Below are 24,661 nucleotides of genomic sequence, written 5' to 3'. Positions count from 1 at the left end.
GGGCCAAGGAGTGGAAGATGGAGTTTAATTTGGATAAATGTGAGATGTCACATTTTAGAAAAGGTAAATCAGGGCAGGACTCAAACACTTAATGGTAAGGTTCTGGGGAAGTGATGCTGAATAGAGAGACCGCGGAGTGCAGGTTCATAGTTACTTGAAAGTGGAATTGCATGTGGACAGAATAGTGAAGGTCGTGTTTGCTATGCTTGCCTTTATTGGTCAGTGCATTGAGTATAGAAGTTTGGAGGTCATGTAGTGGCTGTACAGGACATTGGTTAGGCCACTGTTGGAATAGTGCGCGCAATTCTGGTTTCCCTGCTATTGAAATGATGTGAAATTTGAAAGAGTTCAGAAAAGATTTACAAGGATGTTGCCAGGATTGGAGGGTATGAGCCATAGGGAGAGGCTGAACAGGTTGGGGCTATTTTCCCTGGAACATCGAGGAGTGACCTTATAGAGGCTTATAAAATCATGAGGGGCATGGATAGGGTGAATAGCCAAGGTCTTTCTCCAGGGCTGGGGAGTCCAAAACTAGAGGGCATAGGTTCAAGGTGAGCAGGGAAAGATTTTAGAGACTTATGGGAAACTTTTTCATGCAGAGGGTGGCTCGGGTATGAATGAGCTGCCAGAGGAAGTGAAGGAGGCTGGTACAATTACAACATTTAAAAGGCATCCAAATAGGTACATGAATAGGAAGGGTGTAAAAGAATATGGGCCAAATGCGACTAGGTTAATTTAGGATATCTGGTTGACATGGACAAGTTGGAACGAAGAGTTTGTTTCCACGCTGTACTGCTCTCTATGTAACTAGTAGAATAGATAAGAGAAACCCAGTGAATAGGCTGCCTTTCAGAGACCTTTGAAGGTCCACGTACGAGGTTAGTGGGAAAAGCTAGCCATATGGGATAAGGGAAAATAAAGGAGGCAGAAGATAAGGATGAGGCATTTGCAACAATCTCCTGATAAGTGCCGAGTGGATGATCTACCTTGACCTCCAGAGGCCTCCACCACAGATGTTAGTCTCCATCAAATCAATTCACCCAATGCAACATCACTAAGGAATTGGATACTGCAAAAGCAGTGGGACCTGACAACATTCTGGCAATAGTACAGAAGACACAAATTCTAGAACTTGCCACACTCAAGCCAAGTTGTTCAGGTTTGCTACAACACTGGCATCTACCTGGCAATGTGGAATATTGACAGATATGTCCTGTACACAAAAAGCAGGAAAAATCTAAGCCAGCCAATTATCATCCCATCGATGGATTCTCAATCATCAAAGCATCAACACTGCTCTGAAGCAGCACTTGCTTAATAAGGGTATAATTTCAGAATAAATGTTCACCCATTCTAGACAGAGCTGAAGAAGAATCATCTTTCAGACTGTAGTGAATCTGTGAAATTCTTTACTGCAGAAAGCTGTTGAGACTGGGCTGTTGAGTATATTCATAGCTGAAATACTGATTTTTTAAGGGAAAGTAGATAAGGCATTAAAGTGGAATTGAGGATTATGCGGTCAGCCATGATCTCCTAGAATGGCAGAACAAGCTGAAGAGGATAAATGACCTATTTTTGCTCCTGTCTTATGGATTTATGGAAGGAACTGTGTCACCGAGTAAAAAAACCCTTGAATTATCTTCACATCAGATTAGGAACGATGGAGCAATTATAATCTCGGATTGGAGGCGGCAATCCATGGACCTGAGCCACCCTCAGAATATGCTGCAGTCCAACACGAGTGTAAGATTCAAGTGTGAAGTGCTTGCATACTACTTTGACCAGAAACATTGGGCAATTCTATTTGGTTCTTTTCTAGTCACATACAAGATACCTGGATATGACAAGAAAAGTTAAAAAATATAACTCGGCTAATGATTGTGCTACTAGCAACTCCCAATCATCAGTAGAATTATTGAAGCTAACATTAGACTTGACATTAGGCAACATCTTGCCAATAACTTTCATCCCAACATTTACTTTTGGGTTCCACCACAATCACTTGATTTCAAACTTCATCATTGCTTCAATGTGGCCACAGACATACAAATACTGCTATTGATCATATCAAGACTGTTTTTGACTGAGAATAGCACCAAGGAGCCCTCCAGAATGGAGATCAGTTGAGGTCAAGGAGAAACGACCCCAATATTTGGAATTACATGAGCAATAGCTCTCAATATTCAAAACTAATCACCATAACACCAAGTCACCACTGTACTTGCTTAAACCAAACAAATAGCACCATTGATCAAGTCTGCCACCATGGGGCAGCACAGTGGCTCAGTGGTTAGCACTGTAGGCTCACAGTACCAGGGATCCAGGTTCGATTCCCACCTCGGGCGACTGTCTGTGTGGAGTCTGCACATTCTCCCACTGTCTGTGTGGGTTTCCTCTTGATGGTCTGGTTTCTTCCCACAATTCAAAGATGTGCAGGTCAGGTGAATTGGCTATGCTAAATTGCCCATAGTGTTAGGTGCTGTAGTAAGTGTAAGGTATGGAAAAGGGTCTGGATAGGTTCCTTTTCAGAGGATTAGTGTGGACTTGTTGGGCTGAAGGGCCTGTTTCCATACTGTAGGGAATCTAATCTAAATTATCTTTCTCATGGTCACAGACACTTAGTTAGACAAACCAGGCAGAGTTGAGGTAAAAGCACAGATGTATTTAAAATAAGGCTGGAGGAGTTAAAAAGGAAGAAAGGAAGAGAAAGTGATGCTGATGGGATGGGATTAGAGGACATCTCTTGTTAAGCATAATCTGCTGGCTGAGTGGCCTGTATTGGTGTTGCAAACAACCTGGCCACGTAAATATGATCAGCACCTACAAAAGACTACAAAGCAGGTTTGAGGCATTATATATTTTTTTAAAACTAAGAAACTGACAAATTGGCAGTGAAGCAAGAGTCTTACCGAGACACTAACATCTTGTTTAACACAATAATAGCCAATCACAAACCAAGATTGGGTAAATCTATCAATATTTGAAATGCACTCAATATTAGATTAGATTAGATTCTCTACAGTGTGAAAACAGGCCCTGCGGCCCAACAAGTCCACACCAACCATCCGAAGAGTAACCCACCCAGACCCATTTCCTTCTGACTAATGCACCTAACACTGTGGGCAATTTACTGTGGATAACCACACAGAAAGAGGGAGAATGTACAAACGCCACACAGACAGTTGCCCGAGGCTGGAATCGAACCTGTTACCCAGGTGCTGTGAGATAGCAGTTCTAACCACTGAGCAACTGTGCTGCCCTTCAGATGCCCCACTCTAAGTTTTGACATTTCTGCTGTGATGTTGACTGTTCTGTGATCTGAGAAAAATAGAAATTATCAGTGAATTTCTCTTAGTCTTTATCTGCCTGGTCACAGTCAGGTCAGTTTTAAATAGGAGTGCCCACTTCTTATCAATTTTGGTCTATGGTTGAGTTCATTTCAGTGGAAAAAAATGTTATGCCAAGAAATTAAAATTTTAAAATAATGATAGAAAATCAACAATAAAATACAAATAAGCCAAACCTGGGACCCTCTGCCAATTGGTTCCTTTGGAGAAACAGTAGAAGGAAGTATAGATTATTACATAATATGGGATCAGTATTTAATTCTGTCAGAAAGACATTTATTGCAAGTGCAAGTTTTCAAAGTGGGGCACGCAGAAATCTGTACTTACAACACTAACCTGCATGCATAAATCAAGTCTTCAAGATAATTGAAAACAGTGATGTGCTCAGAACTGAACCAACTGATTAGACATTACAGTTTTAAATTCTTGACAGAAATGCCACTGCAAAATTATTATTCTGTTCAGCAATCAGCACTGACAATACATCATGGTCAAGACATTGTGCTCAATAGCCAGACCACCTTCAAACCACACCCGCAGGGTGTCAAGCAGTATTGAAAGTTTCTAATTGTTTGCAGGCCTTTGATTAGACTCCTGCATGCAATTCATTTTTTTAAAAAAATGTTCGAGAAACTAAATTGTTCTTCAAATCTGGTACTGTCAGATGATAAACTGGACACTAATTCAATTTTTTTGTTATGTACTGTACATATTTTTAGCTGTTTTCCTAAACATTTTCTTAATTAATTTTTTCATGAGATGTACAGTCACTGGCCCATCCTAACTACCTTTGAACTGAGTGGTATGTTTGACCATTTCTGGGGTTGGTTAAGAGTCAACTGTATTACTGTATGTCTGGAAGAAAGTGAGGACTGCAGATGCTGGAGAATCAGAGTCGAAGAATGTGGCGCTGGAAAAGCACAGCAAGTCAGGCAGCATCCGAGAAGCAAGAGAATCGACATATTGGAAATAAGCCTTTCATCAGGAATTGGGGAAGAGGCTAAGAGATAAATAGGAGTGGGGTTGGGGCTGGGGGTGGTGAAAAGAAGCTGGGAAGGTGAGAGGTGGATGAGGTGTGGGGGGGAATGGTGATAGGTCAGATCAGAGGGTGGAGAGGAGAGGTGAGAAGGAAAGTGAGAGGTGGGACACAGGGTGGTGCCAGGTTGGAGGGTTGGATCTGGGATCAGGTTTTTTTTGGGGGGGGGGGGGGGGGGGGGGGGGGGAGTGAGGCTTGCTTGCCCTTGGCAGAAGGGCAGTGGGGTTGTTTGGTGCATGTATCAGAGATGTTCTCTGAAACGTTCCATGAATTTGCGTCCTGTCTCCCCAATGTTGAGGAGACCACATTGAGAGCAACGGACACAGTAGATGAGGTGTTTGGATGTGCATGGTCTGGAGTAACGTATAGGCCAGACCAGGTAAGGATGTCAGTTCTCCTTCCCAAAAGGCATTAATGAACCAGTTATGTTCTTACAGGAATTTGTGATTTATTACACTAAGCTAACTTTTTAAATCCAGATTTTTACTGAATGCAAATTTCACTAACTGTCATGGTGGGATTTGAACCCGTGCCTCCAGAACATTAGTCAGAGCCTCTAGATTATCAGCACATTGACATTACCATTATGCCACCACCCCCCTGTGATAGCATGCTATTATTCTTAGACCTAGAAAAAGTTATCTTTAATAACCAAGGGTGTTGGAGTAGAAGCTGAAAATGTGTTGCTGGAAAAGCGCAGGTCAGGCAGCATCCAAGGAACAGGAGATTCGACGTTTCGGGCATAAGTCCTTCTTCAAGAATGAAGAAGGGCTTATGCCCGAAACTTCGAATTTCCTGTTCATTGGATGCTGCCTGACCTGCTGCGCTTTTCCAGCAACACATTTTCAGCTCTGATCTCCAGCATCTGCAGACCTCACTTTCTCCTGTTGGAGTAGAAGGGCAACTATAAGATAAGGCATAAGATATGTCAGCAGAATTAGGCCATGAGGCGCGTTGAGTCTGTTCTGCCATTCTGACATGCTTCTTGGAACTAAACAGAACTTTGGCAGAAGTACTGGTGAATAGTTTCCATCTCCATACCCCTGTAGAATAGCTTCTTTTAGAAATGCTGCAGTATAGGTTCACTGGATTGGTTGAGCTGATAGAGCTGTCCCAGGCACAGAGATTGAATAGAAAAGGCTCCATATTTTCTGAACAATGTGAGGATGAAATTCTTAGATAGTTTGACAGGGTAGATATTGAGTAACGTCCCCTTTAGCTGCTCGGCTATATACATTATGCCAGCATTGACTTCAGGCTTTGGAGGTCACAACCATGCTTGAATGTTGGACTTTGGAGATCATGCAGAGAAAAGGAAATTACAGAGTCTAGAACTAGGTGCCATATTCCCAGGATAAGGGGATCAGTGGTGACGGCATAGTGGTAATGTCAATGTGCTATTGATCCAGAGGCTCTGGTTAGTACCTTGGGGGCATGGATTCAAATCTCACCAAGCCAAATACTGAAATCTGAATTCAAGAATTCATGGAAAAAAATCTGGAATTAAAAACTAGCCTCATGACAACCATGTAATTATTATAATCATAAAAAATCCAGTGGTTCCCAAATGTCTTTTAAGGATGAAAATTTGCCATCCTTATGTGGTCTGGCCCATGTTTACGCCAGATCCACAGCAATGTAGGTAACTCTTCACTGCCTTCTGGGTAACCGGGGTGGGCAAGCCTAGCCAGTAACCCACAGCCCGTAAATGAAGAAAAAAATAAATTTACAGGAAGAACTAATCTAATTCAGGCTGTCAATGCTATTGGGAACTCAAACAAAAACTTAAACATATAATTTGATTAATTATTCAGTATCATTAACTCTACTCTGAAAGGGCAAGCAGGATTTGAATTAATACAGAAGTCATTTTAATTTTTCAATTTACTTTTTGTATAGGAGCAGCAGTAAATGGAGAAAATAGCGTAATTGTCCCTTCATTATATCTAAAACCATACATAACTAATAACTGAGAAGATTCAATACTAACTTGTTTTTCCAGTCGTTGTCTGTTTTGGCTCGTTGCTTGCGAGCAGCTCGTTGTTTTTCTTCCAATCTCTTCTTTTCTTCACTGGCTAAGTCTATAAAAGGTCAAACAAGCATGTTCATCTGTAGTTCCACAGTATCTAAACCAGCAACCACATTTCTTTAATGGACCTAGTAGTAACGTGTGTTCAGCTTTGGCAGTCCGCCCTTAAATTTATCTTGCATTTGTATCATGAGCAGGATTGACAAATAGAAATTCAGAATAGTTTTCTTCCTTAAAATTCCCAAATGGTTAAATATATATCTTGCAGATATATATTAACTTAGATTTATATAGCACCTTGTGTGTAATAAGACATGCTAACATGCTTCATATAGGCAGCATAAAACAAGATATGACTACCAGGCACAAGACGTTGGGTAAAAGAGTTGGGTTTTAATGCGAGCCTGAAAGGAGAAGAGAGGGATTGAAGGAGGAAATTGCAAATCTCAGGACCCAAGCAGTGATTAAAAGCATGTTCAAGAGCCAGAATTAGAATAACACAGACATCTCAGAAGTGGAGAGATGAACATTACAGAATTAGGGACGAATGACACCTCGATGGGATCTGAAAACAAGGATGAGTGTTTTGAAATCGAGGTGCTGTTTAACCAGGCGGTTCAACGTGCAAGTGATAAAAAGTGAACAGCGTTTGGTGCAGTTTAGAGTACAGGCAGTAGAATTTTAGATAGCCAAAGTTACAGAAGGTAGAACGTAGAAGGCTGGACAGGTTTACATCTGAATTATCAAGTCTGGAAGCAACAAAGCCATGAAATCTAGAAGATTTCAGGTGGAGCATAAAGAGTGGCAATGTTATGGAGGTGGAAACAAGCAATCCTGAGGAATGAATTGATAGGTGTTTGAGAAGTTCTGGATCAAATAGGACAGCAAAGTTGTGACAGACCGAGGCAGCCTCATGCAATTACTAGGAGAGACGGAATCAATGGCTAGGCAGCAGTATATGTGATGGGGGTCAAAGACAATGACTTCAATATTCCCAACATTTAAGTAAATTACTCAAAGTTTGTGCGAAGATTTGTAGCTCGGGTGCTTGTTGTAGTGGTTCTGTTCGCTGAGCTGGAAGTTTTTGTTGCAAACGTTTTGTCCCCTGGCGAGGAGACATCATCAGTGCTCTGGAGCCTCCTGCGAAGAGCTTCTTTGATGTTTCTTCCGGTATTTATAGTGGTCTGTCCTTGCCGCTTCCGGGTGTCAGTTTCAGCTGTCCGCTGTAGTGGTTGGTATATTGGGTCCAGGTCGATGTGTTTGTTGATGGAGTTTGTGGATGAATGCCATGCCTCTAGGAATTCCCTGGCTGTTCTCTGTCTGGCTTGCCCTATGAAAGTAGTGTTTTCCCAGTCGAATTCATGTTGCTTGTTGTCGGAGTGTGTGGCTACTAGGGATAGCTGGTCATGTCGTTTCGTGGCTAGTTGGTGTTCATGTATGCAGATTGTTAGCTGTCTTCCTGTTTGTCCTATATAGTGTTTTGTGCAGTCCTTGCATGGTATTTTATAAATTACATTAGTTTTGCTCATGTTGGGTATTGGCTCCTTTGTTCTAGTAAGTTGTTGTCTGAGCGTGGCTGTTGGTTTGTGTGCCGTTATGAGTCCTAAGGGTCGCAGTAGTCTGGCTGTCAGTTCTGAAACGCTCCTGATGTATGGTAGTGTGGCTAGTCCTTTTGGTTGTGGCATGTACTTGTTCCGTGGTCTATCTCTTAGGCATCTGTTGATAAAGTTGCACGGGTATCCGTTTTTGGCGAATACCTTGTATAGGTGTTCCTCTTCCTCTTTTCGCAGTTCTGGTGTACTGCAGTGTGTTGTAGCTCTTTTGAATAGTGTCCTGATGCAGCTTCGTTTGTGTGTGTTGGGGTGGTTACTTTCATAGTTTAGGACTTGGTCTGTGTGTGTTGTTTTTTTGTGTACCCCTGTGGTGAATTCTCCGTTCGGTGTTCTCTGTACTATCACGTCTAGGAATGGGAGTTGGCTATCCTTTTCTACTTCTCTCGTGAATCGGATTCCTGAGAGTGTGGCTTTGATGATCCGGTGTGTTTTTTCTATTTCCGTGTTTTTGATGATTACGAACGTGTCATCGACATATCTGACCCAGAGTTTGGGTTGAATTTGTGGTAGGGCTGTTTGTTCTAACCTTTGCATAACTGTCTCTGCTATGAGTCCCGAGATTGGTGATCCCATGGGTGTTCCGTTGATTTGTTCGTATATCTGATTGTTGAATGTAAAGTGTGTAGTGAGGCACAAGTCTAGTAGTTTAAGTATGCTGTCTTTGTTGATAGGTTCCGCCTCCTGTTTTCTGTTCTGTATGTCCAGTAGGTTGGCTATTGTTTCTCTGGCTAGGGTTTTGTCAATCGAAGTGAACAGTGCCGTCACGTCGAATGAGATCATGGTTTCTTCTTTGTCTATGTGTGTATTCCTGATGGCGTCCAAGAATTCCTGTGTTGATTGTATGGAGTGTTTTGATCCGCTGACCAGGATCCACGGAACACCCATGGGATCACCAATCTCGGGACTCATAGCAGAGGCAGTTATGCAAAGGTTAGAACAAACAGCCCTACCACAAATTCAACCCAAACTCTGGGTCAGATATGTCGATGACACGTTCGTAATCATCAAAAACACGGAAATAGAAAAAACACACCGGATCATCAACGCCACACTCACAGGAATCCGATTCACGAGAGAAGTAGAAAAGGATAGCCAACTCCCATTCCTAGACGTGATAGTACAGAGAACATCGAACGGAGAATTCACCACAAAGGTACACAGAAAAACAACACACACAGACCAAGTCCTAAACTATGAAAGTAACCACCCCAACACACACAAACGAAGCTGCATCAGGACACTATTCAAAAGAGCTGCAACACACTGCAGTACACCAGAACTGCGAAAAGAGGAAGAGGAACACCTATACAAGGTATCCGCCAAAAACGGATACCCGTGCAACTTTATCAACAGATGCCTAAGAGATAGACCACGGAACAAGGACATGCCACAACCAAAAGGACTAGCCACACTACCATACATCAGGAGCGTTTCAGAACTGACAGCCAGACTACTGCGACCCTTAGGACTCATAACGGCACACAAACCAACAGCCACGCTCGGACAACAACTTACTAGAACAAAGAAGCCAATACCCAACATGAGCAAAACTAATGTAATTTATAAAATACCATGCAAGGACTGCACAAAACACTATATAGGACAAACAGGAAGACAGCTAACAATCCGCATACATGAACACCAACTAGCCACGAAACGACACGATCAGCTATCCCTAGTAGCCACACACTCAGACAACAAGCAACATGAATTCGACTGGGAAAACACTATTATCATAGGGCAAGCCAGAGAGAACAGCCAGGGAATTCCTAGAGGCATGGCATTCATCCACAAACTCCATCAACAAACACATCGACCTGGACCCAATATACCAACCACTACAGCGGACAGCTGAAACTGACACCCGGAAGCGGCAAGGACAGACCACTATAAATACCGGAAGAAACATCAAAGAAGTGCTTTGCAGGAGGCTCCAGAGCACTGATGATGTCTCCTCGCCAGGGGACGAAACGTTTGCAACAAAAACTTCCAGCTCGGCGAACAGAACCACTACAAGAGTAAATTACTACTCAATCAGTTATGAATTTTGGACATGCAATTTGATATTTTAGAACAATGGATGAGTTTAGAGAGACATGGTGGCAAGGTATCAGTGTCCCCTCACCAATTATATCCACAGCATGATACTCCATTCTACCCACCCTCAGATGCAGATATTACACTATTATTTAATCTTGCACTTCAAAAAACCCATCCAAAGACAATCAGCAGTATTAAGGGAGGAATTCCATTAATCTACCCTATTATTTTCATAACACTTTCTTGGCATAATAAAATCCAGAATTGAGTTGTTAATTGTATGTTGATGTACCTCTGCTTATACAGAACAGCCAACTTTAGACTAGAAAGTACCAAAAGATGCCATCCCATGTAGCCACATTGATTCAAATAAACTTTTAAGCACACCAAGTACTCAAGTCATTTAATATCCGATAGACAGGGAGGAATATAATGGAAGCCACTGGAGTGGCGATAATGGGATGGAGAATAGGTTACTTGTGTACAATTTCTGATGTCAGGAGAACTGCCCTCAATTACCTAATGTTAAATTTATTATATAATTTTAAGTAATTTAAGTTCATTTTATTAGCTATACTGTGTCGTAGAAACATAGAAAATAGGGACAGGAGTAGGTCATTCAGTTCTTTAAGCCTGCTGTGACGTTCAGTATGATCGTGGCTGATTACCCAACTCAATGTTCTGTTCTAGCTTTCGTCCCATACTCTTTGACCCCTTTAGTCCAAACAGCAATATCTAACTCCTTGAAAACATTCAATATTTTAGACTTAACCACTACCTGTGGCAGAAAGTTCCGCAGGCTTACCACGCTCTGGATAAGAAATTTCTTCTCATCTCACTCCTAAATGGCTTACCTGTTTTAGATTAGATTACTTACAGTGTGGAAACAGACCCTTCAGTTTCTTAGACTGTGGCACCGGTCATGGTCTCCAGGGTCACTGGGAACATCCTTTCTGCATTTACCCTGTCTTTTTGTTAGATGTTCATAGGCATCCGGAATTCCCACCTCATTTTACTAAACTCAGGTGAATATAGTCCTAATTCATCCAGTTTCTGATGAGTGGGATAGTAAGACTGATTAAATATATCAGTCTTACCATCCATTAGTCAGAGTGGTGCTGGAAAAGCACAGCAGGTCAGGCAGCATCTGAGGAGCAGGAAAATCGATGTTTCGGGCAAAAGTCCTTCATTCCTGATGAAGGGCTTTTGCCCGAAACATCGATTTTCCTGCTCCTCAGATGCTGCCTGACCTGCTGTGCTTTTCCAGCACCACTCTGATGTAAACTCTGGTTTCTAGCATCTGCAGTCCTCACTTTTGCCCAGCCATCCCATTAATCAGTCTAGCAAATCTTTGTTGTACTCCCTCAACAGCCAGAGCATCTTTCCTCAGAGAACAGACCAAAGGTTTTACTGACACACTCCCTCATGTTAAGAAATAGATAATGAGACTCCAAGTAAAAAAAAACTTCCATGTTTCCACCCAGAACTATTTCTAACTTAACATTTGATTATACCTATATCACCATTTTCCATTGCTTTAATGTCAGGTCTGAATCGACAATCAGTGGGTGCGAGAACGCTCTCCATTTCTTTATCCAGCTCATTCAGTGACATGGCAAAGTTGGTGAAATTGTACATCTGAAAAATATTCCAAAAACATTCTACAAAAATGACTTAGCTCAAGTCCAATGCCACAGAAATGAAAACTACTGACACTTAACATGGGCTGTATGAGAAAGGCTTTGATCTCTGTACCATCTTTCACAACCTCAGGGCACACCAAAGAACTTTACAGCCAAAGAAGCACTTTACAACAGAGTCACTGTTGTGATGGCAGACATCTCAGTCTTGCACACTGCAAGATGCCACAAGCATGTGATAACCCGATTTGTTTGTAACGCTGACCAAGGGATAAATACAGGCTTTTACTACTTTGCTGAAGACTGGTGTACATGTGAGAGTTTTTTTTTGAGGGAACAGACACTATCCTCTGTTTAACATCTCATCCTAATGACTGGACTTCTAACAGCACATCAGTCACTCAGCACTGTATTGGCACATCAGTCCACGCTTTGTGCTTCATGTCAAGGAAGAAGTCCATAATGAACTCTATTCATGGATCGAGGTGGCTGAAGGGATGGACACTAACCATAGTTAAGGGAAGGCCTGGGTGCAGGTCTCCATAAAACACATGGAGACTTTAGGAGGAATGCAAGAATTTGAGAACAGACGGATTTTAATTGAAATGCAGCATTTAATGTGACTTTAAAATACTTAAGATGGCAGTACCATTTATTGTCATATTACTTCAAATAAATTGTAATTTTTTTTATTATTCTTTTATGGAATGTGGATGTCACAGGCAAGGCCAGCATTTGTTGCCCATCCCTAACTGTCCTTGAACTGAATGGCTTACTTGGCCATTTCAGAGGGAAGTTATGAGTCAATAAAATTGTTGGGGGTAACACACTAAAACCTCAAAGTTTGTGAGAAGATTTGTAGCTCGGGTGCTCGTTGTTGTGGTTCTGTTCGCCAAGCTGGGAATTTATGTTGCAGACGTTTCATCCCCGGTCTAGGTGACATCCTCAGTGCTTGGGAGCCTCCTGTGAAGCTACGAAACGTTTGCAACACAAATTCACAGCTCGGCGAACAGAACCACAACAACAGTAATACCTACCCAAAAGCCAAACCATGTAAGGAAGGCAGATGTCCTTCCTTAAAAGGCAATAGAGAATGAGAATGATTTTATAAAAAATCAGTGACAGTTTTATGGTTGCAATCATTGCTTTCAATTGCAGATATTTAAAATTTCACCACGCTGTGGCTGGATTTGGACTATATCCCCATAGCAAGAGCCTAAACCTCTGCATGTTTGGTCCTACTGTATTACCAGTAATTTTAGAGACTAATTTTAGAGTTCCAATCCTAATCATACCCGAGGAATTTGGAAACAAACCTGTTGCGAGTTTGGTGGTCTCGGTGTTATCTTCCAAAGCAGATGACTCCCTGGTATAACTTGTACACTTTCAGAATTGTCAGGCAGTGGCATTTCATCTGGTTCTGATTTCTCTGAAGCGACTGGCTAGGATAAGTGCACCATAAAAGATGCATGTTATTATATAACCAGTAAAACCAGGTTACTTTCAACAATTATGAATACAGCACTGCAAAGTCTTTGAAAATACCATTTCCGATAATTAGTTACAGATCATGCATCATGGGCAAAGGGACTGAGAAAAAGAAATGGATACTGACCACTTTAAGACATTACTAAAAAAACCTATAGCCTTCTTACTGCATTTAGCATCACTCCAATCTGAATAATTGTGATTAACTGCGGGAGATTAGATAGGAAACTCTAGCAATAAGGTCTACTGAAGGGTTATTGAGGTTTGGTTAGCTCAATCGGCTGGATGGCTGATTTGCAATGCAGCGTGAAACCAACAGAATGGGTTCAATTCCCACACCAGCTGAGATTACTATGAAGGATTCTCTTGACCTCTTCCCTTTCTTGAGGCATGGTGACCCTCAGGTAAAACCATCACCATTGGTTTCTAAAGAGAGTAGCCCAATGGTTTGGTAAGACTATGCTGAATTGACTTTTACTGAAGGATTTCAGTGCATCAAATGGTTGAAGACTTAACATGGGGCTTCAGGACACCGAGCTCAGCATCAAATGAGGATCTCAAGGCTAAACTTGGTCAAATATGTTTTGACATCTTCCAGACAGGCTGCTTCCAGACTGTCTGTGGGGTGTAGATAATTCAGGCCCAATCTGACAGTTGGTAGCTCTGGAGCCTTGGATACCCATTAGGAGAGATGGATACAGCAGACGAAAGTCAGGTATCAAAAGGCACCTCAACAACAGAGGTTCGCTTGAAGGCAGAAGTAGAAAATTCAATTATGCAGGAACAAGTAGGCAGATCCTTAGGTGTTCCACTGGACTCTCAGGAATATCTTTCCTATCCAGTGACACAATCTAGGGTCATGGAGCCTTCATAAGTTCCAAAAGTAGGATCAGAAATAGGATAGTTAGGGCCTCAAATCTACTCCACCATTCCCACTATTCCATGAATAAGGCCATGGTTAACCTGGTAATACCTAACTCCACTGTCTTGCTAATCGCCCATACTTTTGGGCATTTCATCTATGACAAATCTGTAAAACCAAGTCTTGAATATATTCAACTACTCAGCTGTCACTGCTTTTGAGGTAGGAGGATTTCACAGACTAACAATTCTCCAAGGACATTTTTTCCTCATCTCAGTCTCAAACGGGAGACTGATTATTTTGAAAGTGTCCCCTAGTTCAACCAATCTGAGAGGCTCCCTCAGGATCTTATATGGTTCAGTAACTTCACCTCTCATTCCTTTGAGGTCCAATAACTATCTACTGAGCCTGCTCAATCTTCCCCCATTAAATGATCCCCATTCCATGGAGGAGCCAAGTGAAACTTCCTCCAATGTAAGTAGGTGTCTCCTTAAATCAGGAAACTAAAACTGTACACAAAACTCCAACTGCATTCACACCATTGCATAGCACAGTTTATTACAAGAAATATTTATTTTCCATCCCCTTTGCCTTCTCATTTACAATAGTCCCCAACCTCAGGGAGAGTGCCTACATCAGACCAGATGACTCCTAAATTAACTGGAGCTACTCTGCCACAGACAAAATTCTAGTAGGTCTGGAAAATTACTGTAAACATGGCCTTTAATTATCTAAATGACAGCTCACCTCGGTTCAGAAGGAAGCCCTTCTGTATCCCAACCATATCCCCGTCCATTACCAGAGATGTTCTGCAAGTCATTGCCCTGATGAAACACTTCATTATTTCCCTTTCTCCTCAAATACTACCCCACTTCGCTGAGGCCAGGAAATGTTACAAAATTATAAGGAAGGTGAAGCAAATGGAGTGAGTCAGATGTTTGGGAAGGAAATCAATAGCAAGAGCCTGAGAGCACAGATACAAACCGTAACAATGGGATGAAGGGAGGGGTGAAGATACAAAAACAACATGGGAGGTTTGATAGTGTGGAGTTCTGCAGAGCTGGAAGAGGTTTGAGATGGTGAGGGACAAGACTTTAGAGGTATACACAGAGAATGATTAGAATTCTTCTGTTTCTTGGGCAACTGGTACCCAATCAAGAACAAATCCAAAAGAATCCAGTTCAATACAAATCCTTTCTGGAGCTACTGGGTGTTATTACACAGGGTAAAGAATAGCATCAATCAGCCAAACTTCTGGAATGGTTCATTTTAAAATTAATTCAGAACGATTCCATACTTACTGTTTTGGTCAGCTTCCTTTCCTCTGAGTTTTTCTTGTCATTTTTTTTGTAGGCATCAAATGTACTGGGGTCAACTGCCCACAGACACTCTGTCCATTTTCCATAAACAGCACAGAGCTTCTTCTTACTGTGACAGATCACAGAAAGGATGCAGCGTAATCAAGAACGAAAGATTATTAATTCATCAGTGTTGTGAGATTCCATTACATTGTCTGAACAAATGGAACAGCTCCTTTGGCATGAGAATTGAAACATGCAAACTTGCCAACTGACAAAGGTTGGCTAGCCATCAATCCTGTCCTGACCAGGCACAGTTTATCTTAACCCCCTACTCCGCTGCCATCCAACCCTATCACTTAGCAATCCCAATTACCATTCTATCCTCTGTCTCTACTTGACCATCTCAAATCCCACCAAACCATTCCACAAGTATCACCATCCAGTTGGATTACTGTTAACAGTTGTGGGCCCTTTATTGAAGATATGCTGGCATTAGAGGCAGTGCAGAGGAAGTTCACTAGTCTGATACCAGGTATGGAAGGACTGTCTTATGAGGACAGGTTGAGTAGATTGGGCCTGTACTTGTCGGAATGTAGAAGAATGAGAGGTTACCTTATTGAAACATATGCAGGTTCTTAAAGGAATTAAAAGGGTAGAAGAAAGATTGTTTCCCATGTAGGATAGTCTAGGTCCAGAGAGCATCATTTCAGAGCGAGGGCTACAAAATTTAAGGCAGAGATGAGGAGAAACTTCTCTCAGAAGTTTATGAATCAATGGAATTCTTTGCTATAGTGGGCGATCAAGGCTGGCTCGTTAAATTCAAGACTGAGAGAGACAGATTTTTATTTGGTAAGGGAATCAAGGGTGAAATAGGCAGGAAAGTGGAGTTGAGGATGATCAGATCAGCCAAGATCTCATGGAATGGCAGAGCACTGCTCTTATGTCTTATGGCAATATTCCATCTGATTGGATCACCCTCTCACTCCACCATAAGTCTTGGGAGAGGGAAGCAAAACAGAAAAAAATACTTTCTGAAGAAATTCTGTCCAAATCTTGCAAGCAATTTGTGCATTACCAGCAATGCATTCATTTGAGGATTATGTTAGGAATACTCTGATTTTATATGATGTTCATCTCTGCTGATGGAATAAAAGCATGAGCTTGTTCAGCCAACATTTTCTTTCAGTTGAACAGTACTAAAGCTGCATTGCAGTCCTGAAATTTGCCTTAAATAAGCCCACACACTTTCAAATCCATTGATGTGAATATCACTGGCTGGACAAGCATTTATTGCCCATCCCTAATTGCCCTTGAGATGGTGATGCTGAGCTACCTTCTTGAATTCCTGAAGTATTTGTAGTTAAGGGACACCAACAATGCTGCTCAAGTTGAAGTTCCAGGATTTTGACCAAGTGACAGTGAAGGAATGATGATAGAATTCCAAAATCAAGATGTCACGCGGTTTGGGGAGGGGAACTTAAATGCTCCTATATATTTGCTGCTCTTTTTCTTCTAGGTAGTAGAGGTCATAGGCTTGCAAGGAACCTTGGTCAGTCACTGCAATGCATCTGTAGATGATACACACTCCAGCTACTCAGCATCGATGGAGGAGGGAGTGGATGTTTGTGAATGTGTTGCCAATCAGGCAGGCGGCTTTGTCCTGGATCGTGTCAAGTGTTTTTGGGGGTTGCACCCATCCAGACAAGTGGGGAGTTTTCCCATCACCCTCCTGACTTGTGCCTTATAGATGTTGCACAGTATGATTAGGGTAATTTAACCTAATGAGGGAGGTGGGAGGGGAACAGATACATTAAAATGGAAGTGAAATCACTGTGATGGGAATCAGAAGTACATCAAATAATGGAGGACAGTCTCATTCATTTGATCAGATTTACATAGAAACTTCTGGCATTTTATATCAAGAGTGTGGAGCTGTTCTTTTCCTAGGATGGTCCAGGAATAGGAAGAATTCTTCACTGAGAAGAGAGAGTCCTAATAATTCTTGCTCATGGTTTTGTGAAGTAGGCATTGAACATCCAAATCAGACTGACTTCAAGATACAAATAAGAAAACTGTACTTGGGATGCATCATACCTGTCGTGAGATACCCGTATAATACTACCCCGATACAATTTGGTGGTCCTGACAGGCTTCCTTGAGTATCTTGTCTGAATCCTAAGTCAGAACAACGATTGATGTACTCAGTGTAATGACAGTGACCTCATGCTTCTGAAGGCAACTGTGCGCTGTTTTGACCACCTTACTTACAAAATGACACATTTCCTCAGATGGAGAGCAACAAAATAACTAACTCAGTGAGAAAAGAGTAAATCGACTGGGCCGGACCTATATTCTGCAGAGGGTGAAAGTGGGTCCTGCAGATGCTGGAGATTAGAGTCAAGATTAGAGTAGTGCTGAAGAAATACAGCAGGTCAGGCAGCATCCGAGGAGCAAGAAAGTCGACAGTTCAGGCAAAAGCCCTTCAACAGGAATGAGATTGGGAGCTTTGGAGGTGAGAGATAAACAGAAGAGGGAGGGGCTGGGGGAAGGTAGCTGAGTGTGCAATAAGTGGATGGAAGTGGGGGTAAAGGTGATAGGTTGAAGAGGAGGGTGGAGCAGATAGGTGGGAAGGAAGATTGATAGGTGGGACAAGTCAAGAGGATGGTACATGAATAGGAGAAGCTCAGAAGGACATGGTCCAAACGCAGACAAGTGGGACTAGTTTAGATTTGGGAAACTAAGTCAGCATGGACTAGTTGGACTGAAGGGTCCATTTCCATGCATTATGAATCTATGACTCCTCTCATCCTAGTGTACACGTGTTAGTACTGGTGTGATTGACTTAGCATGGCACAATATCCTTATTTGTTACAAGTGCAGCTAAAGTAATGATAAAAGTTAGATGTATAAATAAACATCCAGCTACCTTATTTTTAAGGTTATTTTGAATCAGCAGCATTACTGGAACAAAATCACAGAAGGAAGTCACATAACTCTTCAAGTCTGTTTTGTCAATCAATGTGATCATGGTTGATTTGCAATGTAACTACATACATCTATCTTTTCTTTGTATTCCCAAATACCTTTCTAAGGCGTGGTGCAAAACTGCTATGTGACTAGCAGAATTTGTCGAGCTGAAGCTAGACAGCAGGTTTAGCATTGCTGCAATGTTTCAGATGACGTGGTATCAACGTCAAGCACAGCATTAAGGGCAAAGGATTATCTTTAAATACAACCGCCTGAACAGATTAAGCTTACCTTTTGTCTTGAATGTAACCTTCAACTTTGTGCAACTCTTTACCAAAAAGGCCACATGGCTTGAAATTCAGAACGCATTTTTCCCCAGTTCTGTGGAAAAATCATCTTCATAATTACATCTTAAAAATTGCACTAAGTTTGAAAATCTGAAGGATGCCATTCATTCACTCTTACTTGTGATTAATTATTTCGACATTTCCATATTGTTCAATCCAAAGCTGACCAACGATAATGTTATGGACACAGCAAGTCGGATTTGTCCAAGTGTAAGCTTCATTGTGCCTGTGAGAAAAAGTAAAACATTAATCTCAAATACTGTCACATGGAGCAGGGTCATCAGGATCTGAAAGAGAAAGTCATGTCCTTCTTTAAATTACCTGTTATCTCTACAATTTCTGGCCTTTCATTTTGCTTGCCAGCTTATTTCTTTGCAAAAGAAACTGTCCACATGCTCATGGAGATAAGAAACGTTACGACTAAGAATCAGAACATTTTTGTAGTCTGAATCAGTACTGTCGGGATCAGAGCTTAACCAAATACAGAATTAAAAACTTCTTGCTACTCTTAATGAGTTGCGTACTACAGAACAGATCTGTCCAAAATGTATCACATCCCTGTTGAATCTGGGCTTTTTGAGTTTATTACCTGCAATTTTGTACCACAGACTGGAAATGGGTGCAAGCCAACCTGAATTTATTTCAGTCAGCCTTTCAGGCATCAGAAAGGTCCCCTGCCAATTAAAGTGTTTTGAATTGAAACTTGAATGTGTGCGATCAATGTAAAATTTGGCACTTTATAGGTCCTTCATAACGCTGTTAAAAATGGAACAAATGCATAAAGGATCTTCTATTTGGTGATCTAAGGAAGCACGTAGCTTTAGCCAAAATAAAAATCACTGACAGCTGATAGATTGATGTTCTGTAGGCAAAGGCTACTTTTGTTGATACCATTGCATGAGTGCTATGCACCACTTTAAATGGTATGTATGTAGACAGGTGTGGCAGTGGTAGATGGGAATGTTGGGATTCGGGAGGAGCACCAGAGACGAGGTGGGATGGAAGACAGCTGGAGGGGAGTGCGGTAGGGAGATAGAGAGGAAGAATGCCTCGGTTCCTTCTTGTACCACTCCATTTCCCAGCTTCTGGGCCCTCATCCCTTCTCAGTTCAGGGGTTCCACATCGGGCATCCTAACCCGAACCCACTGAAGCCCGGTTTCATGTGATGGCATCAGTGCTTAGAACCATGCGTTCCCTGATGAACATGTTTGCATAGTTGCTTTCAGTTGCCGGTGTCAGCAAACACTGCCAATCTATAAATGTTTTGTGTCTGCGTAATTAATTATATGTTCCCCTTGGCTTGTGCAAAGGATACAAGCTTATCTGTCACATATTTAACAAAGACCAACCTGATTTCTAAGTTAAACAGCTATAAAGATTTGATTCCAAGACTGAGGTGAGAACACACAACTCTTTGGTTTCTTCATTCTTCTCCAACTCTACTCCAATTGTGCTTAACGCATACTTATGACAAGGTCCTCTCACTAGTCAGGGGTACATGAAGGTTATATGAAAGCATAAGCACATTTCTTGGGCTCAGGCAATCAGCCAGATTTATCCAAATCCTTATATAAGAATGCAGTCTTGTAATAACCATTCGTAAACAATTACCTTTCCTTTTTACAACCTGATGGGGACATAAGTGAAGGTAAACTGCAGTGTTACAAAATACCCATTGCTTAGCATTGGATTAGTATCCAAGACCAGTTTACAAGCGTTCAAATTTAATATTCTGAACAGCTTGCCTGAAAGCAAACTGTTAAATGTTCTTTATCGCTGTTTATACATATTACAACCAAATTCATCAAGTTAAGCTGCAGAACAATTCTTGTGGTTTCCAAAGCAGCTGAAACTTAACATTTACTTTAAGCAGGTTGGTTCTTAAGAGCATCTGGAAGGGTTTCTGCACTGACATCCACTCTCTACTTCTGATGCTCAGCAGCAACAGTGTTCAAAAAAGAAATGAAACTGGACAAATCAGCCAGCAACGACCTAGGCACTGGAAAAGACAACGGTAGAAACATCCCTGTTGACCCTGCAAAGTCCTCATCACTAACATCTGGGGGCAACTGCCAAAATAGGGAGAGCTATCTCACAGACTACTCAAGCAACAGCCTGACATAATCACAGCTTACAGCCAACAACCCAGACCCTACCAGCAGGATAGGCCCGCAGAGATTATACACAGTTAGGAAGGAGTTGCCCTGAGAATCTTCAAAACTGACTCTGAACCCCATGAGGTCTGGCTTCAGGTTAAACGTGGGCAAGGAAACCTCCTGCTGATTACCATGTAGCGACCTCCCTCAGCCAATGAATCAATATTCCTCCATATTGAGCAACACTTGGAAGCACTGAAGGCGGCAAGAACGTAAATATACTCAGTGGGAAATTTCAGCATTCACCACCAAAAGTGGTTCGGCAACAGTACCACTGATCGAGCTAGTCGGGTCCTAAAGAACAGAGCTGCTAAACTGTGTCTGCGGCAGGTGGTGAGGGAACAAGAGAGAAAACATACTTGACTTCATCCTCACCAATCTGCTGACTGCAGGTCCATAACAGTAACAGACAGAGTGACCACAAAGTGACAAAGTCACCTTCACAATGAGGATACCCTCCATTGTGTGATGGGATACTATCACCATGGTAAATAGGACAGACTTCCAACACTCACGCACTTGATTGAATTTTTTGAAGTAGAAATGAAGAGGATTGATGAAGGCAGAGTGGTGGACATAATTTGTACAGAATTCAGTAAGGCATTCAATAAGGTTCCTCATGGTAGACTTGTTAGCAAGGTTAAATCTCATGGAATACAGGGAGAACTAGCCATTTGGATACAGAACTGGCTTGAAAGGTGGAAGACACAGGGTGATGGTGAAAGATTGCTTTTCAGGTTGGAGATCTGTGACCAGCAGTGTGCCACAAGGATCAGTGCTGGGACCTCTGCTTTTCGTCATTTATATGAGTGTTTGGATATGAACGTAGGAAGTATGGTTAGTAAGTCTGCATTTAACACCAGAATTGGTGGTGTAGTGGACAGCGAAGGTGGTTATCTCAGAGTACAATGGGACCTTGATCAGATGGGCCAATGAATGGCAGATGAGTTTAATTTAGATAAATGGGAGGTGCTGCATTTTGGAAAGGCAAATCAGGGCAGGACTTAAGATCCTGGGGAGCTGAACAGAGAGACTTTGGAGTGCAGGTTCATAGTTTCTTGAAATTAGACTGACGTGTAGACAGGATAGTGAAGACAGCATTTGGTTTGCTTGCCTTTAGAGGATAGGAGTTGGGAGGTCATGTTCCAGCTATACAGGATATTGGTTAGGCCATTTTTGGAATACTGCTTTCAATTCTGGTCTTCCTCAGAGAAGGGAGTTTGTGAACCTTGAAAGGGTTAAGAAAAGGTTTAAGGATTTAGTTGGAAGGATTGAGCTATAGGGAGAGGCTGAACAGGCTCGAGCTATTTTCCCTGGAGCATCAGAGGCTGAGGGGTGACCTTATAAAGGTTTATAAAATCATGAGAGGTATCGACAGAATGAATAGCCAAGGTGTTTTCCACAGGGTGAGGGACTCCAAAACTAGAGGGCACAGGTTTATGATGAAAGGAAAAAGATTTAAAAAGGAACCACATAGGAGGGTGGTGTGTGTCTGGAATGAGCTGCCAGAGGAAGTGGTAGAGGCTGGTACAATTACAACATTTAAAAGGTATCTAGATGGGTATATGAATAGGAAGAACTCAGAGGGATATAGGCCAAATGCTGGCAAATGGGACTAGATTAATTCAGGATATTTGGTCAGAATGGACGAGTTGGAGCGAAGCATCTATTTCCATGCTGTACTGCTCGATGACATCTATGAACTCAACACCGGGCATCCATGAGGTGCTGAGGACCATCAACAGCAGCATTGTACTCCAGTACAATCTGCAACTTAAGGAGATCAACCCTGGCCTGAATGGAATGTGCTGGAGGGTGTGGCAGGACCAGTGCCAGCCATACCTCAAAGTGAAGTATCAACCTGGTGAAGCTACCAAACAGGACTACATACATGCCAAGTAGCATAAGCAGGAAGTGACAAAACAGAACTAAGCACTCCCGCAGCCAGTAGATCAATCCTGTCACATATAGTCATGAATCGTGGTGGACAATTAAATAACTCACTGGAAGAGGAGGATTTACAAACATTTATATTGTCAACAATGGAAGAGCCCAACATGTAAGTGCTAATGACATGGCTGAAGTCTTCAGCCAGAAGTACCAAGTAGATGATCCATTTCTGCATCCTCCACTGGTCCCTAGCATTACAGATACCAGTCCTCAGTCAATGTGAACCACTCCACATGATATTAAGAAACAGTTTGAGGAACAGGATGCTGCAAAGACTAAGGGCCTTGACAACATTCCTGAAGACTTCTGCTCCAGGACATGCTGTTCCCTAACCAAGTTCCTCCAGCACAGTTACAATACTGGGAACCAGATGTGGGAAATTGTTCAGGTTTGACCTGTACACATAAAACAATACAAATCCAACTCAGCTAGCCATTGCCCCATCAGTCTATTCTCGATTATCAGTGATGGAGCGGTCGTCAAGTGTTACCAAGCAGCATTTACTCAGCAATAACCTGCCCAGTTTGTGTTCTGTCAGAGCCACTCAGCTCCTGACCTCATTACAGCCTTGCTTCAAACATGGACAAAAGAACTGAATTCCAGACGGGAGATGAGTGTGTCAGCCCCTGACATCAAGGCCACTTTTGACTGAGTGTGGCATCAATGAGCCCTAGCAAAACTGGAATCAATGGGTATTATAGGGGGCAAACTCTCTGCTGGTATGAGTCATGCCTGGCACATAGGAAGATGGTTGTCATTGTTGAAAGTCAGGCATCTGAACTGCAGGGCATCTCTGCAGAAGGTCCTCAGGGCAGTGTCCTAGGTCCGACCATCTTCAGCTGCTTCATCAATAGCTGTTCACTAATGATTGCACAATGTTCATCACCATACATAACTCCTCAGATCCCCTGGCAGACCATGTTCAAAAGCAACACAACTGAACAATATCCAGGCTTGGGCTGACAAGTGACAAGGAACATTCACATCACACAAAGACCACTCCAATAAGAGACAATCTAATCATCAACCTTTGACATTCAATGGCTTACCATCATTGATTCCCCCACTATCATCATCTTTGGGATTACCATTGACAAGAATCACAAGCGCACCCGCCATATAAACAGTGACTAAAGGAGCAGGTCAGAGGCTAAAAATACTGCAGCAAGTAACTCATCTCCTGACTCCCCAAACTCTGCCCACTGTCTACAAGGCACAAGCCAGAATGTGATGGAATATTCCCCACTTGCCTAGATTGGTGCAGCTCCAACAGCACTCAAGAAGTTTGACACCAAAGGAATACACTGGATTGGCACTACACCCACAAACATCCATTCCTTTCACCACTGACATTCAATAGCAGCAGTTAGTGTGTATTATCTACAAGATGCACTGCAGAAATTCACCTCAGGCAGTACTTTCCAAACCCACAACCACTTCCATCAAGAGGACAAGGGCAGCAGATACATGGGAACATCACCACCTACAAGTTCCCTTCCAAGTCACTCACCATCCTGATTTGGAAAGATATTGCTGTTCCTTCACTGTCACTGGGTCAAATTCATGGAATTCCCTTCCTCAGGGCTTTGTGGATCAACCTACAGCACATGGACTGCAGCAGTTCAAGAAGGCAGCTCACCACACCTTTCAAGGGCAACTAGGGACAGACAATAAATACTGACCAGCCAGCAGTGACCATGTCCCATGAGTGAACTGAAAAAGAACCCACCTATAAGATGCACTCTTAAAATTCACCAAGACTCCTTAGCAGCACTTTCCAAACCTACCACCCTTACCATATAGATAAAGTAAAATTACCATAATCTTACCAGAGCACAGAACTGCTATCTTATTACGGTAAGACAACTGGTGGTGTTTTAAACTG

At 42.2% G+C, this 24,661-nt stretch overlaps 1 protein-coding gene across 3 annotated transcripts in view; it reads right to left on the bottom strand.

Annotated features, from left to right (window-relative positions):
* osbpl1a (oxysterol binding protein-like 1A) overlaps positions 1-24,661 on the bottom strand; it is a 217,741-nt gene that overhangs the window by 7,469 nt on the left and 185,611 nt on the right. For 2 of the 3 annotated variants that reach the window (XM_060823912.1, XM_060823913.1), the window contains exons 22-27: positions 18,789-18,896; positions 18,615-18,704; positions 15,357-15,483; positions 13,022-13,147; positions 11,580-11,703; positions 6,374-6,464 (exon numbers count right to left, since the gene is read on the bottom strand). In XM_060823912.1, coding sequence (XP_060679895.1) covers positions 6,374-6,464; positions 11,580-11,703; positions 13,022-13,147; positions 15,357-15,483; positions 18,615-18,704; positions 18,789-18,896 — 666 coding nt within the window. Of the gene's footprint in view, positions 1-3,523; positions 3,548-6,373; positions 6,465-11,579; positions 11,704-13,021; positions 13,148-15,356; positions 15,484-18,614; positions 18,705-18,788; positions 18,897-24,661 lie in introns of all 3 variants that reach the window. The other variant, XM_060823911.1, reaches the window with a different exon arrangement.

This window comes from Hemiscyllium ocellatum, chromosome 4, assembly GCF_020745735.1.
Source record: "Hemiscyllium ocellatum isolate sHemOce1 chromosome 4, sHemOce1.pat.X.cur, whole genome shotgun sequence".
Classification (NCBI taxonomy): Eukaryota; Metazoa; Chordata; class Chondrichthyes; order Orectolobiformes; family Hemiscylliidae; genus Hemiscyllium; species Hemiscyllium ocellatum.
Note: the sequence above shows the minus strand (reverse complement) of the source record. Positions and strands in the feature narration are given on the sequence as shown.